The sequence below is a fragment of the Sparus aurata genome, chromosome 1, assembly GCF_900880675.1.
Source record: "Sparus aurata chromosome 1, fSpaAur1.1, whole genome shotgun sequence".
Classification (NCBI taxonomy): Eukaryota; Metazoa; Chordata; class Actinopteri; order Spariformes; family Sparidae; genus Sparus; species Sparus aurata.
The window spans coordinates 25,637,920-25,656,052 of NC_044187.1; the positions used below are offsets into that span (position 1 = coordinate 25,637,920).

An 18,133-nucleotide genomic window follows, 5' to 3' on the forward strand; every position below is an offset into this window, starting at 1 on the left:
AGACTGTTTCAGGAGAATTTGTCTGTATGAAAAAAAACGTCTGTTCATTAGAAAGATGTAAGACATTGAGTTGGTCTGGGGATAAAAGCCACAGCTTGCTGAGCTAACATGGAGATGAATAGAAGAGCTTACTCAATAGTAACATTCTATAACTCCTTTTATTTCTGTTAATTATACAGTGCAATTTATGCATGTGTGTAAAGACCAATGTAGTCTCTGAAATGGTGCCCAATATGGCCGATACTATGAAAAAAAAAATGACACATTTTATTTATTACTGACACAATTATTCAAACGGCAATGGACTGAGACAAATGAATCTTTTGAGATTTCCAAATAACATATACATGAGGAAAGCTTCGAATGCTTCAACCACCAAATAACCACCACATACTCATAACATTTAACATTTTAAGATAACTCAATTAAAAAAAAAGGTGGTAGACTATAAAGAAAACTTTCACTGCACCACTGCATCAAACAAGCTGCTTGTGGTGGAAATAAAAGGCAAAACAATCTGACAAACCTTGAGGCTCAACAGTTGTATTTACCCAGTCTGTTAAAAAGTGTGATCAACTTTATTATTCCGAAATTATATTAAAAACAAAAGGTTCAAGGATAAGACTGGAGATATTCTGTTTGTTTTTTACAATCATGATAAGACCTAAAATAACAATAGTCATTCTAAGATAATCTGCTAAAATAATTTAATTGTTTTGATCTTTTTGTGGGAGAAAGATATAACTGCAATTTTATACTGACACATACCTTTTCCCCCTACTTTAAAATATCCTCTTCTTGGCTCACCTTCATAAATTTTGGCAGGTTAACACCGTTGAGCTGTCCAGTACAACTTTATTCTGCTACTACTCTGATTAGTGTAATGTATTAGTTTTTTGAGAGATCCACGTCTACGAATGAGGTTGAGACATTGAGATTAACAAAAGAAAATTGTCCACTATAGTTGAGCTAAAATGGGCAAAGTCAGTCAACCCAACATTGTAATGAGAAATGTAACCTCTTGTTAAGGATAACATTATTGTCCTTTGCATTTTTCAGCATTGATCATTGTTCAAACACTTTTTAAAAGCAGTGATGTTTTACAGTGGGTTGTCTAGGGCAATTGAGAAAGCCGTTAGTATTCTATCCACTTTTTATTTACCACATCCTTGGGTGTAATAAATATCTAAAATACACTGAATAACTTTAACACAAAAAGAAGTCGGTACAAAATATAAACTCAGTGATGAACTTATACCCTAGAGTGTCTCAAGAAAATAGATGGGAAAAGGTTAGCTCAATTAAAATCCAAATATCAACGTTAAAACTCTCAAATATGTATAGACCTTTACCAAACACTTCCCCTGAGGATAGTTTCCTATGCCATTTTTTCATTAGCATACTCTTAGGATCAAGATCTCAGGAATGTACGTGTTTACATTCTTTCTAATACAAGAACTAAGATGTGAACAGCACTGAGTGTCTGTGTTCATGCACTCATTTGAATACATTGACATTAAAAAGCCTTGTTTATATAAGAGCTGCATGAAGCAGCCCATTTGTCAGACTTTGAGGCAAATTGGGTGTCTGCACCAATGCAGGAGTATAATAAGCATTTACATACAGACACGGAAGAAGATCATAGGCATCTAATAGGTTTATTACTGTATAAAAATGAGGTTGAAAACCTGCCTTGACAAAGTGGCTGTCAGTGAATTTGTCACAGAAAACACTACAGAAATGTAAGATTGAATTAATACTTGGAATCAATAGCAAGTCATGTCAAGACAGGTATGTATATGAGCCAAGAATATACTTTGTCCTTCCTTCCCTTGTGTATTCTTGCTCTAAAACCAGACTATTGTATTGTAATCTGTTAATAGCTGTGGGCCAGATAACCTTTACAAATAGCTATATTCATCCTTTTCCAACCTGTATCATGTGCTTGTGTGTTGTGAGTGTGAATGTGTGTTTGTGTGTTTTGTTCTATAAAGGTCAGGAGGCACTCAGACAGGAAGAGGGATAAATGAAAAGTCACCAAAGCAGAAAGAGCGGAGAGGAGAAAGAGTAAGTAACCGGAAGCGAGATGGAGTGGAAATACAGTATGTGCTTAATTTAGGTGTGACCGTGTGTATTGTCGTGACTGGGTATAATGACAGGAATGAAAGGATGTGAACCTTGCAAGGTACACTGGGTAAAAAGAGTCAATTAAATACCTATAACATAGAAGTAGTATGAAAGAGAAAACCAAGGTAGAGGATGGTTGTGATACCGGTTTACTATAAACATGACACAACAAGGACTGATGCGAGCGCTGATGTGATGTGAGTTTAAGTTTAAAGTCAACTGAAAATGGTGAAACTAGTATCTAGCAAATACTCATAGTGGGTTTAAAATGGCAACGCATTATTTTTGATTGACAGATTAATAGAATTTAAGTATTTCTCAGTTAAAAGGGAAATATGCCGCACCGATTAATGATTTAATGTCTAACTATCTGAGAGCATATGGGTGGGGTGACTCATTTGGAACAGCAGAGGGACTATGGGCACGTTCACTGAATCCTTCATTTGAACAAATATTGAAGTCTATACTAGGTATGTGAGTAAGTGGGAGACAGTGACTCAGATGTTCTGCAGTCTAAAGCTGGAATCACTCCAGCATTTAAAACAACCAATTTTTACAGTGAAATCTATCAATTCCAACGTACCCGGTTTTGCAGATTCACTCGGCAGAGTAAATCTCATAAAAGATAATGCAGACGACACAGAGGATTATGTAACAAGATCACCAAGTGATTATAGTCCCCTACATGTACAAGCCAGGGTTTCTGCAGGTTTGAACAAGTCAAATTTAAGACTTTTTAAGATCTTTTTAAGACTATTTTGAACTAAATTTAAGACCTACACAAAGTACGAAAAAGTAAGGAAAAACGCAGTTCCAGAATTACTTACCAAATGAATTGCCATTCACAGAGCAACTTAAACAATGAAAAATGGAGTGAGTGCGTGTGTTCAGGGTTATTATAGTTTTCATTAGTTTTTATCTTAATTTACTTTTTCAGTTTGTTTCTTATTTCAGTTTAGTTTTAATGGTGATTAAAGTGATTAGGTGATTAAGTAGTTTTAGTTTAGTTTAGTTTAGATCTAGGAATTCAATTTAACTATGATAACCCTGGTGTGTGTGTGTGTGTTTGTGTCTGTGTTCAAATTTCAAAGCACCTCCACTTTCAATGTCGGAGTTGAGCTGATGGTTTGAATATTGCTTGACACCGTAACTGGTGACAAAGGTGTACAAAAGTGTGTATTAGTGTGACTTCGCTGGAGATTTTTAGAAGCTAACCAGTGTTTTCCAATTTTGTGTGTGACACCAGCGCTTTCACACCAAGTTTTCCCAATTTGAGGATCCTCTTATAGACCTCACACTGCACTTCAAATTCATTATTAGGTACTTTTAACCCACTGAATTCTGGTTGTTCAAGCAAACACTTGTTAAATTTACACTTTCCCATAGTTGTAGCAGAATCCACAGTCAAAGCCTTTCTGGAACTCGCAAAGTGTACGGCGCTATTCTGACCGGGCTGTTGGCCACTTACATTAAAAAAAAACTAAAAAACAAAAGATGACCAGGAAGTAGTAAATGGGATTGGCAAATTTTAGACTTTTTAGGCCCCGCAGGAACCCTGACAAGCACTGAGTAGGGACATCGGACAAACTGATGATCGGAATTGCCACAATTATAACGGCAGAGCTCAGCTTCAATCTCCAATTGTTAAAGCCCAACAACCTGGCCATAAACATTGATGTAGTTGTGATAATTTAAACATCGATATTAGACAATTACAAAGTCATGACTTTGAATTAACAATTGAAGATTTAAGTTCTGAAAAACATATCTGTGAATTATGTCTCTCATTCTAATTTAACTAATATCTATCTTCTCTTCTTTTACTCCTTTTTAATCTTATTTGTGTGCATATTCTTGTATTGTGTCTGTATACTGCCTCGTGTGTATCTTATTTTATTGTTGTATGTATAATTTCTGTTTCATATCGAGCACCATGCAAAACTTCGATGTAGTTAAATGCTATACAAATAATTAAAAGCTCCAGTAGTCTACCAACTAGCCCGACAAGAAAGGAGTCACTGCTTCTATTGTCTTTTCTTTGTACACCAATCTCTTCACCATTTATGTCTTGCCAACAGGTTTTATGTTTAATATATATAATTCTTGCAGTTTTCTCCTCAAAACAATGCTTCCAATCCCTTTATGAGAAGCTGTGAGTATCTGTGGGTGGGAGCATCTAAGTGAGGAGACAGAGAGGGATGGTCAATGTCTACTGGCCTAAACGGATAGCCAGCCTAAAGAACCATTTATTTCCCTGCTTAACTACACTGTGAAATAATGTCCATACCAGCCCAGAACACAGAAAAACACACAAGCATTTCCTGACTCAATCATAGGCACACACACACGTGAAGATGTGCGTAGGTACAGGGAAAACTCAAGCAACACTCACACTCGCTAATAAACACTACACACTGATGTCCTCTCTAAGCCAATAGTCAAATATTTGCGAACAGCCAATTAAAGTGACAGCAGTGTTTCTTTAAAATATGAAAGGTTAGCAGTAAATGTAGGAGGCCTCCCGCTAACAGCTGCCAAAAGCCATCAACCAATCATGTGAAATCAGCTGGAAATATGGAAATGTCATCAGGATAAGGAAGTGGTTGGTCAGAGTAGAAGCCAAGAGAGAAACAATGGCTGAAATGCTTTACAAAGAAACCTTTGGCTTCTCTGAGAGTCCTCCAGGCTGAGAAAGGAAGGTTACACTTTGTTAATATTTGAATTTGTAATGTTCAATACATCCGAGTTAAACTTCTCTAATCTTCTCTCTCACGTGACTCAGAAGTTGCACAGCTGTGTGCGGGATTTGGTTTTGTTTCTTTTACAAGCACATGTGTATGTAGTATTTTAAGTGGCTGTGTCATGCATGCAGGAATATGCATCAAAGTAAACTAGTACCCACATCCTGCTGCTGATTCAGTAAAACTGCAAAACTTAAATGACAAAAACCATAACATGCTGGAGATCACCACTTATTTTGGTGTTTTGTTAAAGGTGTTATAAATGGCGCATCATGTTTCCGATAAATGTCCTGCCTGTCCTCAGAATCTGAAATGTTTCTGCGAGGATCATTTTTTCATCTCTTTACATTCACAGGTTGATAGGGAATTATTTGGTGCACTGTGTGCACAAGTGGACACAGAGATACTGTGTCAACAGAATAAGAAAACACTGGATTTACAGGCAAAGAGCCTTTAAGCCTAACTCTCACAACTAGATCCATTTCCATAAAAGCTTATTTTTAGTCAGGTTTGGAATATCTAAAATTAAGATATGTTGGTTTTTGCTATGGCCAGTGATGTCACTCATTTACCATATTCTTTATACTGGAACTACACAACCCTTACAACCTCCACATCCCATTTCGGTTGTATGTGTGTGCATGTGTGTCTGAGCAAAAATGAGCTAGCAGTATTTTCTTGGCTGCACAGTAAGACGCTCACTACAATTTCATCTGCTTGGTCGTGCCATTCGTCAGTTGACAAATCCTTTCAATATAGTCTACCTGGCCTCGCTCGCTCATCATTTTAAAGGAATTACACTGTCTGGGGGAGAGCAGGTGAGAGAGGAGAGTGGGAGATTAGAGAGAGAGGTGAGAGGAAGTAACATGGAAAGAGGCAAAAGTAGAACAGGAAAGATAAGACAGGTATCTTTCAATATTGTCTGCCCAGTTCAAGCTATTCAGTGTCAGAGGACAGAGAGAGGAAAAGAGGGATTTAAAGAGAGCATAGGGATACAGATGATGGTGGAAACGGTGTAAAGGGAAGGAGGAAATAAGTAAGAGATGAGGGCCATTCACACAGGATCTAATGTAGCTATCCCTGCTGCTATTTTGGTTGAATGGCTACAAAAAGCAATCTGGCCTGGAAGCTCAAGAAAATTTAGTTGGGTTAAAGCATGTAGGTCAATGAGGCTACTGCTTTAGAGGAAATGGAAGAGGGAGAGGACTGATTAAAGGTAGGCTATGAGGCCTAGGAGGCTAAGCCTGTAGGGGGCTTAACAGCAAGTTATAGCATAATAGAGGCAGACCTCAATAGGTACACATAATTTCGCACAATAGGTCCACATACTCTCAGCGGCCTCCTTATTGGCTACAACTATACAATCGAATGCAATCCAACAAAACAGCAGAAAATGGGAATATATTTTGTCCTAAATTATTTACATACATGTTGGTAGCAGAGTATTTGGAACACAGAGAGAAAAAAATGGCACCAAAGAGCTCCCCTCAAAGCCTGGAGCTCCCAAATTCATTTGAAAAGATGCAAATTAAATCATGAACAAGCAATGGAGATAATGCTTTAACTTCAGATCGGGTGCAATTTTGGCTCAGCAGCGGCAGTGAAGAATTGTACTTTGCTGCAACCATGTTTTACCTTGAAGCTCCAATAAATATTTTAGCGGATTTTTCATCTGCATATGACTGAATTTTCTTTTTTGCGTGATTGTTCCTTTAACTTTCTGGGCAAGTAGCAGTTTTTCAACTCTACAGGGCACACCATTGGTGCTAGCTCATCAGCCTTTCTGCCCCTAAACTGGTATAATCTGTTTTCTGCATGCTCAGTACAACATCTTTTATGACCTGCTCACCTCTGCATTTGAATCAGATGGCTATGGCTATTGCACACTATAGTTAGAGAATTAATTTGTGTATCTGAAATGCTGTTTCAACACTTTACTATATGGGGGTGGCTGTAGTGGGTAGAGCTGGTGGACCAGTGATTGGAAGGTTGCTGGTTCGAATCCCGGCTCCCTGGGGCAGAACTGAGCTAGATGTTGAAGTATCCTTGAGCAAGATACTGAACCCCAAAATTTCTCCTGATGTGCAGTTGGCACCCTGTGTGGCAGCCTCTGCCATCAGTAAGGGTCCTGCGATGAGCTGGCGACTCATCCAGGGTGTACCCTGGCCTTCGCCCATTGAGTAACTGGATTTGGCCCCACTAACCCCGCAACCCCCTTGAAAAAGGGGCGATAAAGCGGTAACATCCCTGCGACCCTGACGGAAAAGCGGAAAGAAAACGGAACGGAACGGAACACTTTACTATGTCAATGCCTTAATGTTGCTCAGCTCATACAAATCCAAGAACAAGAGAGGAAGACAGATGACAAAGGCGGCATGCAGGTGAGAGTGTTTCAAACTAGCTGACTGTACTTCTTTCTTACGAAAACCAGGATGTGTAGGAGGACAGACAGTTATGTGAAAGAGAAGAGAGGGCATGCAGAGGAAATGGAAGCAGGCAGAGGGGTGGAAAGGGAGAAAGAACTGATGAAGAGAGAAGAAGTACAGAGCAAGGGTAGAAGTACTTTAAAGGGTGGAAGACGGGTCGTTATGAATGCAGGAAGGGTTGCATGGATTAAAGGGAGCTGAGACCGAAAAATAATCAAATAAAGTGAAAAAGTGAAGTGATAAGCGAATGTAAAAACCAGAGAGCAGGCTACCCTAACATCTAAAATACATCATCACATTATTTGGCTGATAATATTATTTTGATATGTTTTACTCTGCACTTGAGATTAAAAATGAACATAACCAATGAAAAGAGTCAACATTGAAGCTAAAGTTGTGATATTGATAACCACACTGTCCTGGCAGAATCAAAGCAGTTCAGATACAGCTGGGTGGATGGAAATAACAGGGCAAGATGATAAAAAGGGGTGATGGTTGGGGACTACAGTTGAGAGCTACATGGGATGGGGAGTAAACTTACTTATTGTCAAACAGACTAAAAAATGATTGTGAGCTAACAGAACGAGACTAACAGTGCCTTTTACACAGAACAAGTGAGAGGGGCCATACTGCATGACACAGGAAGGGACAAGATGGAAGATGTGATGCTTTTTTATATTTTTTCTTTGACTTTACAGTATGAGTCAGTCTTCAGTCTCTTCATGTGCGGAATTGACTTTTCCAACAACATCCACAGTGCCACAGTTCATGTATGACCATGTAGAAAAGGTTTCTGTTCATGTTTGTTAAATGCATACATAGCACGCATCACACAACATGCTTTTAAGTAGATTTTCTTCTTTCCATTCATGTTTCTCTCTCTCTCTGTCTCTCTTTTCTATCTCCTTTCCTGCCTCCCTATCACTTCCCCCTTCTCTCCAGCCTCCCTCATTTTCTTAGTGTGTCATATTTTTATTTTAATTTCACACTTGGATGAACAAACTTAAATGATGGCCAGCAAAACTACAACTGCAAATGCTGCTTGTGTCTGTGTTTGCACACATGCTGGTAATAAGTGGCAACAGTCAAACCAAAACAAAAAACAGAGGAGGGGGATAATGGATAAATAGATGATACAAGCATAGTGATATTAACACAAAATGGCTGCTCCCAGCTATCCAGTAACATACATACCTTCTCAGCACTGACTTTGAAACAGACTAGTGCATCTTACTCGGGACAAACATCCCTTGCAGATGTTTCGATGTTGATCAAATACAACTTCCCCTAACCGCCCGATAAAAAAAAATCTCAAAATACTGTTTTTCCTTAAAACACAAACCATTTGTGAAAAAAGATAGATAGCAAGAAAGAAGGTAGGAGGACAGCAACCAAGGACCAAAGAGAAGAAAGGCAGGAGAAGAAGTAAAAGATGGAGGATAAAAAGAGGCCAATAAGAGATGGACAGTTGGATGACAGAACAAAAGTGCAAGGATTATATGATTATATTATATTTGATTATTATAAAACTTGTAAAAAATTGGATGATTGGATGAATGAATGGATGTACTGTATAAAGACAGAAGAAAAGATAATGTTATTCATACCACTTGTCCATTCTGGGGATTTTTGTGGGCGTAGGGAGGACCTCTGATGTGGTTCCACATTTGGCCAGAAGTCATAGCAAAAACTACACACTAACACAGATACAGAGATACAAAGATACAGAGAGAGAGAGAGAGAGAGAGAGAGAGAGAGTGAGAGAGAGAGAGAGAGAGAGAGAGAGAATGTTAATGAAACATTATTAGTGCAGAAATATTTATTATAGTATTATTCTGTTTTTTAACTGAGACAATGTAAAACGAATCCAACTTAACATGTGACTCTGAAAAAAAAAGAAAGAGTTAAGATTTTGTTTAAACAGGCAGAAAATTGTACTAAGGAAGAGAGATTAGTCAACTCAACTTGTTTCTGGTGCACTTCCACTTGACTTATGTCCCTGACTCATGAGTGTGGATATTTTATGCCAAGCATGTATGACTTCTCAACGTCCATTAAAAGGTTTACACCTTAAACCCAAAGAGTGAGAGAGAGTGTGTGTGTGTGTGTGTGTGTGTGTCCTTGTGTGTGTCATACTAGTGCAGCCATGGCCCATCCAGTCTTATTGTATATGAATTCCAAGTTGTTCCTCCTCAGATACAGCAGACCTCCGACCAGAGACACCAACAGAGCCAAAGCAATAGTCCCTGAATAATTAGGAGGACGGAAAACACGGATCTGTAGGCATGGAGAGAGAGAGAGAGGGGGATGAATCGCATATAACTTAGTTATTGATTATATATTCTTACATTAGAATAATTGTATTCATATAGTGACTGATTTCCACAGTGCCTCACTATTGATCCTTTTTTAAAAGAGAATATGTTTAGGTGTCAGTATTTATTTCATTTCAAATGTTTAGTTTCAAATTTCCTTTACTGACTGTTGAAGAAGCTCCTACAGTGGTTTTAAAAGGAAAATGAATGAAAATGAAGCCGGTTACAAAATTCCAATTCACAATACTAGGGGATCAACAATGGGACCAACCTTGAACCTGTAAAATCATTTCGAAAACCTTGTTGTAGTTATGTATGGCGGGTCAAATTATGAATATGTAGGAATGTGTGAACAAGTAAATGAAAACTTCTCCCTCAAAGAAAAGAAAAGATTATTCAAATTTGTACTAAACCATTTTGTGAGTATTTAGCGTAGTGTCAGGTAGTGAAATCCCACTGCACAGTTATAAAACAAGTACAATAAATAAAAATGAAGGTTTATTTTGGTCATGCGTTTATGCACAAATTGAACCCTGAAACAGTTCATCATGACTATTCTGAAGGTCATTTCAGTCATTTCAATTAAAATACAATAAAAAGCATGGATGCAGCTATTTTTAATAAGAATAAGAATAGCTGTGCAAAATTCTGTTTGTGTGTGGCCATGAAGCCAAACATGTTGTATGCTATGAGTAAGTGCAAGAGTGAAATGTTCCAAAAGGAAGACCATGTACAGCATGTGTGACCAACACACATTTTCACCAGTGGAAACGTGTGTACCCATGTGTTATGAGATTAAAATTTAGGAATGACTGTGAGACATCTTCCAACAATCTTCCAGCATAAACTTACCTTTTTTTATTGACTTAATGTAAAATTACTTTGGACAACACAAAAATTAGCTTTTTTTTCTAATTAATCAACAACAGAATGTTCTACTTTTGTGTAATTAGTTGTAGTTGCAGAAAACATGTAAAGATACAGTGAGCTCTAATAATGTGTAACACAATGCACATATTGTAATGTTTTAACCTAAAAAAAAATGGTGTATCACGATCCATTACATTATTTCTAGTATCATTTTTGTAAAGCTGTGAACTATGCAATAAAGAACAGAGAAGAAAAGGAGGAGTAATAGCTGTTTGCACTACTAGCTCTAATACATTCACCATCAACCCTTATTGTCATTCTGGAACAGTGTAGGCACTTAATCCAAACAAGGACTTCTCCAGCCGACTTTCATTCCAGTTCCTCCATCAAACAAATGTATTCATCTCACCATTTTCTGATCATATATCTATCCTTTCATTTTTCCTTTTCTGTTCTTTATTTCATGGGGTAAAGTCACATTGAAGTGCCTGAAAGCTAGCACTTAGTGTAAGTGCTCCCAATCGTCTTCTCTGAAAGGCAGCCTTTTGAATCCAGATCCTTCAACAGGATGTCAGCAGCATGCTTGGACTACATCTACTGGTACTTGGCAGACAGGTTTTTCAGGAAAGATGAGATTGTAGTCCAACATTCGACGGTTTGATCTCTCTGGAGCCAACACCTTAAGTGCCTCCAAGCTAGGGCATCTAACACCCACCTGTATAATCCTGATCTCTGGAAGTTTATGAGGTCATGACATTGTCAACATGGCATTTGCCCCATCACAGGCTGTAAGTGCCTTCAAAACTGTTGCGGAGCTGATGGTGCCAAATTGGTTTGCAGTTCTAGAACTTTGTTGGACGATGGGAATTTTTAGAAATGTTTCTAAATTGATGAAGCAGGAAAAGAGATATCCTCTTTTCTATTTTTCTATGCCTACATGACCCCAAATTTAATGCCTACATTAACCGAAATACAACCTGAATGGCAAAACTTCAGACAGAGATACAGGTGTGTTATGCATGTAATGGCCAACGTAGCTTTGAATCCCTCAGTTGAACTGAATCAATTGTATTGAGGCACACTTTTTGATATTGGCAAACATTATAGAGTTGTCTAAAGAACTGCAATATTGTGCCTCAATGATACTTGTGAGATACACCCTAAGGTTGTATGTCCAAGCTGTATACTTTCAGCAACCGTGTGTGTCTCTTGCAAATTTGTATGTTGAATGGCAATATCTCTGTATGTAGTACCTGAACATCCGTGCGGTCCGCGATCCACTTAGCCAGCTGTTCCGAAGCAAATCCGATTCTTTGCAGGTCAAATGTATCAGCTCTCTTTGGCTTCCCCTTCGCTGGGAAATGCATAAAGGTTGGAGCGCTGTTCATGTTCAACTAGAGAGAAAGGCAAAGAGGATGGGATGTCAAGTTATGTGTCATCTCTGACTCGTCATACACACTGAATATATAAACCATTCCAAAGATAAATTACATCATCAATTATAACGTCGTCATCAACAGACTGATGCTAGGACTAGTATCGCAGGTTTAGACTCAGTTGCTTGCTATACTTTCTGGCCTGTTTTCAATTGGTATTTTTTTATCCCTCTGTTGGACTAATAACAGAATTCTGATTCTGATTTGTTGACTGCAAATATAAGGTATCTTAACTTATTCAAAACATTACATGGAGAAAGGTTAAAATGTCCTTTAATCAAAAATCCCTCATATAATACTCTAGACTCTGTTTATCCATGTATGCAGCAAGAATTTAAATTTTCTTCTGGATTTTTAATTTACATTTTAATTAATGCATGAAAGAACTGGTTTACTCAAGACAGTAAATAAGGCCTTTAATATTTTTTTGCTTGGCATAATGTCATTCTCTTTCTGCCTACCTAACACAGCCTTCTTTACATTTTCATAACTTGTTTGAACATTCAGCAGCCAGCAAATGCTCCGATAACTGAAAGTATATCATTACTGTGACATGCATGTTGTAGTGCATAGGGCTGGGCGATATGGATACAGTAATGGCAGTGTTGGCATATGCACTATTAGTGCATTAAATCAGGTTATATACCTCTCTGCGTCTGTGCTTTTGTGTGCCAATTTGATTACAAGACAATAAGTGGGTGTGTGTTGGCTATCACAGCTAATAATTGGATAGAGAGAACATCTCCAATAATTCTGTCCATGCGTAAATATATTCCATTACACACACACACACACACACACACACACACACACACACACACACACACACACACACACACACACACACACACACACACCACAGCTACATAAAGAAAATCGGTGGTACTTTCTAATTCCTTCCTCTCTCCCTCCCTCCATGTTTCATACCTATTTAACTCAAAATCCCAGGACTCCCTACAATTATCAACAACTATAAAGTCAACTAGTTTGCTCTCTTTTGTTTTTCCCAAGACCCATGGAAAAATAAAGAGGAGGGAAGGGGAAGTGGAAGGAAAAGAGCAGAGGAAAGGAGATGGAAGAAAACAAGAGAGGAGAGTTGTGCAGATTATTTATCTATGTTATACATGCAGCAACCTGTTTCTTTAAGTCATTAAGGTGAATTACGGATTAGATGCATGTGTGCATGCATACATATGCATACAAATCACGGGACATACATAGATATATAAATACCCTTTAACAACAACACAAAATTATGCATTCATGCATGGACAAAGCAACCCACATATAAAATCTAGAATCTATATAAAAGAGACAAAAAAAAAAAAACACGCCTAAAGATGTGCATGTAATTAACTCTCATTTAAACTTAAATAGCTTATTTTCTCTCACGACAATGACAGCTGTGGGTAGAGTTGTGAAAAACAAAAGGCCTGAAGGAAAAGTACAAAAAGAGTCACAGGCAGGAGGGCAAAGACATTGCAATTAAATCAAAAAAGAAAAAACAAATAATGGCCAGCAGCAACGACAGGCAAAACTGCAGTAAGAAGAGGAAGAAAAGAAGAAATATGAAAGATTAAAGGAGCATGTGTTAATTTCATTTTACTGGATTTAATCAGTCAAAAAGAAATTAAGATAAAGAAAAAAGAAGCAAAGCCAGGCTATTTCTGCCTGAGCACAGTTATTTAAAGTTCTAAGAGTATAAAATGTAGACTAAAAAAGGACAACAGGGAGTCAACCTCTGTATTAGAATCTTTTTCTGTATTCAGGAAGGTACGGAGACAGCAGAGAGATGTGGGTGTTGCCCTGAGTTGGGAAGTTGTATACTTATCAAGTAAGTCAGATGTCATTGAAGCCACATCAGAGAAAAGGAATAAGGTTCTCTAGTTATAAAAACATATCTGAAGTGAATTATGCTATAATACCTGAGTTGAACATTAGACTCTCTTAAGAGTGTTTGTTTGTGTTTCTGGTTTGTTGGAGAGTCCATCCATTGTCCCAATTCTGATGTCACAGGTAGGATACAATACAAATGTATAGTCACAAAGTCACAACCACTGTGCTTCCAAGTAAAAACCTCCTGTAGACCATTAACTTTACTGTAATCTGTGTCTGCCTGACCACTATTAGAAACAAGTCATTTGACCTTAAAGGAAAACTTCAGCTGTATTTAACTCATATCCCTGTTGATCGAGGTTACCGAGTGCTGTCAGTAGGAAACATTTTTTGCACAATATTGACCAGATATCAGGACGGCAGCTAAAGCGAACCTATGGGGGCAGACATAACCGAAAGTGATACTTAAGGATGTCTGCCTCCATAGGTTCGCTTTAGCTGCCGTTCTGATACTTGGTAAATATTGTGCCAAATGTTCTCGTATTCTCGTTCTCTTATTTTTCATAATGACAGCACTCGGTAACCTCGATCAACAGGGATATGGGTTAAAAAATGCCGAAGTTCTCCTTTAAGTAGATAATCTCTCTATAAAAGCAAGAAATCTCTGTCTGTCTGTCTGTCTCTGTGTGTGTGTGTGTGTTCCTCAAATATCTCTGCGGATCAGGATCAGACTGACCTGAGACTTTCAACATAGCTGCTGCGTGGTTCAGTGGTGTGCAACTAAGCATTTGCTTGGACTGCAATGATAATGTGAATAAATTATTTCATAAATGCTTTACAAATTCTGCAAGCATTGTCCACCGGAGCCACCACAGTCACGTGCGCACCAGAGCCAACCACTGCACACCGTGGCCACGTGCGCACCAGAGCCAATCACTGCAGAGCTCAAGCCCACGACATACCTTAAAAAACAAGCGGATTTATACCTGCAGCGGTGCGAGCTGGACCGGGATTTTGCCGGAGGTTCGGTTCCGTTCTCTGCATCTAAACTGACTGTTGTGGATTAATGAGATTAAACAAGTCCAAGTCTGTTCGGGTCTGAAGAGATCCAGAGACGCGCGGGCAAAATGCTAAAAATAATTACACCAAGTAAGGCAAGGTAAATAGTTTTTAAGGTGAAATATATTATATTTCACCTTAAAAACTATTTACCTTGCCTTACTGTGTCTATAATAACACACACAGTCCCTCACATCTGTTTGAAAGGTAACAGCTAGGGGTGAAAGGGCGCACGGGTTTGATTCAAACATTGATGTAGGTGCCAAAAAATTGGCTGTTTTTGACTACTTTTGATTATAGTCAAAAACAGCCAATTACATCCCTGATGTCCCACCTTCAAACACAGCCTCATTTGGCCATCCATGAAAAAGCTACTTAACCTCCCACTTTTCTATAGGAATACATGCTTCCTACGGGCAATGCACTAGTCAATGAAATGCTGGTTTTATGATATTTAGCGATGTATAAGGGAATAATAATGTACTGCATATCAATTTGGCTGGTTTAGTTTCAAAAAGGAGTCAGCGACAGGCGGGTAGATGTTAATGTTGAAATCCATGTTTATGTTGTTGCTGCTCATGTTGACGTCTATGTCTTTACAATAATTCACATTGCCCAAACTGAAGTTCACCTGTGTAGCCTTTCATTTTTTATGTCTGATGACAACCAAATGGATAGATTTTTTTCAAGATAATTATTTGGCAACAATTGTGATAATCTACATGATGGTTTAAACAATTTTTAACAGTAAAATTCACACATCACACTTCTCAAAAAAAAATCCCAAATAGGAATATTTGTCATTTCTATTGTCTTGTATTGTAGTATACTCTTTTGGGGTTTTGGACTGTTGGTCGGACAAAACAATACATTACTTTGGCTCTGATTTTTCACCATTTTCAGACATTTATAGACTAAACCAATAACTGAGAAAATAATGATCAAATAAAGCAGGAAGTATGAAGTACCTGACCAAATCTGTTAACCGTAAAGAATATTAGAAAGTTTAAACGACCATTTAAGAGTGCTGTGGATATTTCACGTACTTGTGGCTTTTCTTCCCATTACATGACTGATGAGTGTTGCTGCTTGTGGGTAGCTTGCGTACCATTTGCATGAGTCATTTGATCATTTTATTACCTTTTTGCTTGTAAGGTTGCATGTTTGTCCTTGGAAAAGTGTCCATGTACATATGTACATGTTTTTGTACCTGCCCTTTTTTGCTTTTGTGCTACTGCAGAATGTTTTGCGTCACTGCATTTCTCTGTGCACTTTTCATGTAAGGTTTTTCAGTAGATTTATCTGCTGAGCTACTGTTGAAGTTCCAGGCCATCACTTTCTAATAGAAATCAGCTGGTGGGCCTATTGAACAGAATAAAGAATGAATAGATGTAGAAGAGAGAAGAGCAACAGGAGGAGTAAGGTTTGAAGGTGAATAAGGTATAAAGGAAGGAATTTGCAAGGATTGATTTAACTCAGAATCTTTGACCCACAATAGCACCTTCATTTTACATCAAGTTTTTCTTTGTATTTTTATTGAGCCAAAGCAACCAACATAGTATGTTTAACTATCTAAAGGCGGAACAGCGAAAAAAAAATGAAAAAATCAGCAATTAACTGTTGCTATTTACTTTGTCATATCAATCTGTCTTATGTCATATGAACCTTCCTTGTGACACCTGAATTATTTATGAAATTAGAAGCCCACTGATTTTAAAATCAAGCTACTGCACTTGCAACAAGGTGCAGTAGTGTTTTGCTGTATGTTTAATATTATTGTGTGTAGTTTGTTATTGTGTGTAGTGTGTTTCCTTACAGTCTTGGTTTGGGTTATGATGAGGGACATAATCCCAGAGAGAAAAGAGGGTGCTATCCAAGCAGAGGGATGGGGAAGGGACAGAGGAGGAAAAGGGAAAGAATACAAGATGCGACTTGCACTAGGGTGAATCCATTAAGTATCGATAGTAAAGGAAATGAGTTATAGTACCTGTTGGAAAACATCGGCTCCCTCATCATAATCCACTACCGTGAAGAAGAGCTTGTTTGAAAATGCAGATGAGTAACGCCACGAGTTAGCCAGGACCTGGTACTCCTCATTCGCCTGCCTGTAAGACGGTAATGAAAAAGATTTTAAGGAATTAACCTGAGACAGAAAATGTCAGATATAACATGTAGAAAACTGTGAAACACTTGCTTTGTCTCAAATACACATACTCAAGTACCCAAGGTACAGCAGATATCACTCAAGTGAGAGGTCACAAATAATTAAACATAATTTCAGATCTATATTGCTGCAGTTGTGTGAATGACGACTGTTTTCACAGAAGACAATAACCTGAACAAGTGTAAACATTATAAACGACTTTTTTAATTCCCCTAATTGAAACTGGTTTCCTTCATCAGTGAAAGAATGTGGATTTTCATGTTCCGCATCACCAATAGCTCAGTGCAAAATTGATAGATCGATAAAAATAGCGGATCTGCCGTCTGAGAAATTTCAGATTTTCCCCTATATAAGTTTTATTACTTTAGCAGAAGGTTCTTTAAGATCGTATTTAGTCCTTATTCACACAAATTCTTTTTGTATCTTGTAGTCTTTTTTTTTTTACAAACCTAAATGCTGGTGACAAGTATTGTTATCATAAGGGAACAGCTAAGAGAAAACTTTTTGTGCATTCACAATGTCTTGTTTAATTTGTTGTCAATAATTCCTTCTGAGTCTGTTATTACAAATACTTGGTTTACTTTGACTTTTCAGTTTTTCTCCAATTGTTAATCTGCTCTTATCCCCTAGAAGGCATTATTTTGATTCTGACAAGCTATGAGTAGAGAGAAGCACAAAGGATGAAAACAATAAATTTATTCATGAAGACAAAAAAAAAAAGGGGGGGGGGGGGGGGGGGGGAAGAGAACAACAGCCAGTGACCTCAAAAACAGAAGGTAGAGACAAAGATAGGGTACAAAAAAAGAGGAAGTATGCAAAGGTCCAATGTAAAAGAGACTGTAAACGGTAACAGACTCTAAAAGGATGCAGAGTCAGAAAAGGGAGAAAGAAAGAAGATGAAGGCAGAAGAAAATAAAATACTCTAGATCCTCAGCACTGTCTCCATAATGGTCTCCATGACATGAGAAGATGATGCATTTCAATTTTTCTCTTTTTAGAACCTCATTTGTTTTATTTCAATTTCCTTAAATCGTAGCCTGATGAAGGTGTGATTTTAACCAGTCTCTCACCTTATCCCCCCTCCTACATGACAAGATAAACACTTAAAGCCAAGAAGCAGTCTATTTTCTCTCCTCTCTGTCTATTGTTTCTGACTTTA

The 18,133-nt window shown here is 37.9% G+C and overlaps 1 protein-coding gene across 1 annotated transcript in view; it reads right to left on the reverse strand.

Annotated features, from left to right (window-relative positions):
• Nucleotides 1-18,133, reverse strand: part of tusc3 (tumor suppressor candidate 3) — an 86,087-nt gene that overhangs the window by 25,493 nt on the left and 42,461 nt on the right. The window contains exons 3-6 of the mRNA XM_030428401.1: nt 16,798-16,915; nt 11,733-11,873; nt 9,431-9,571; nt 8,902-8,991 (exon numbers count right to left, since the gene is read on the reverse strand). Coding sequence (XP_030284261.1) covers nt 8,902-8,991; nt 9,431-9,571; nt 11,733-11,873; nt 16,798-16,915 — 490 coding nt within the window. The remainder of the gene's footprint in view (nt 1-8,901; nt 8,992-9,430; nt 9,572-11,732; nt 11,874-16,797; nt 16,916-18,133) is intronic.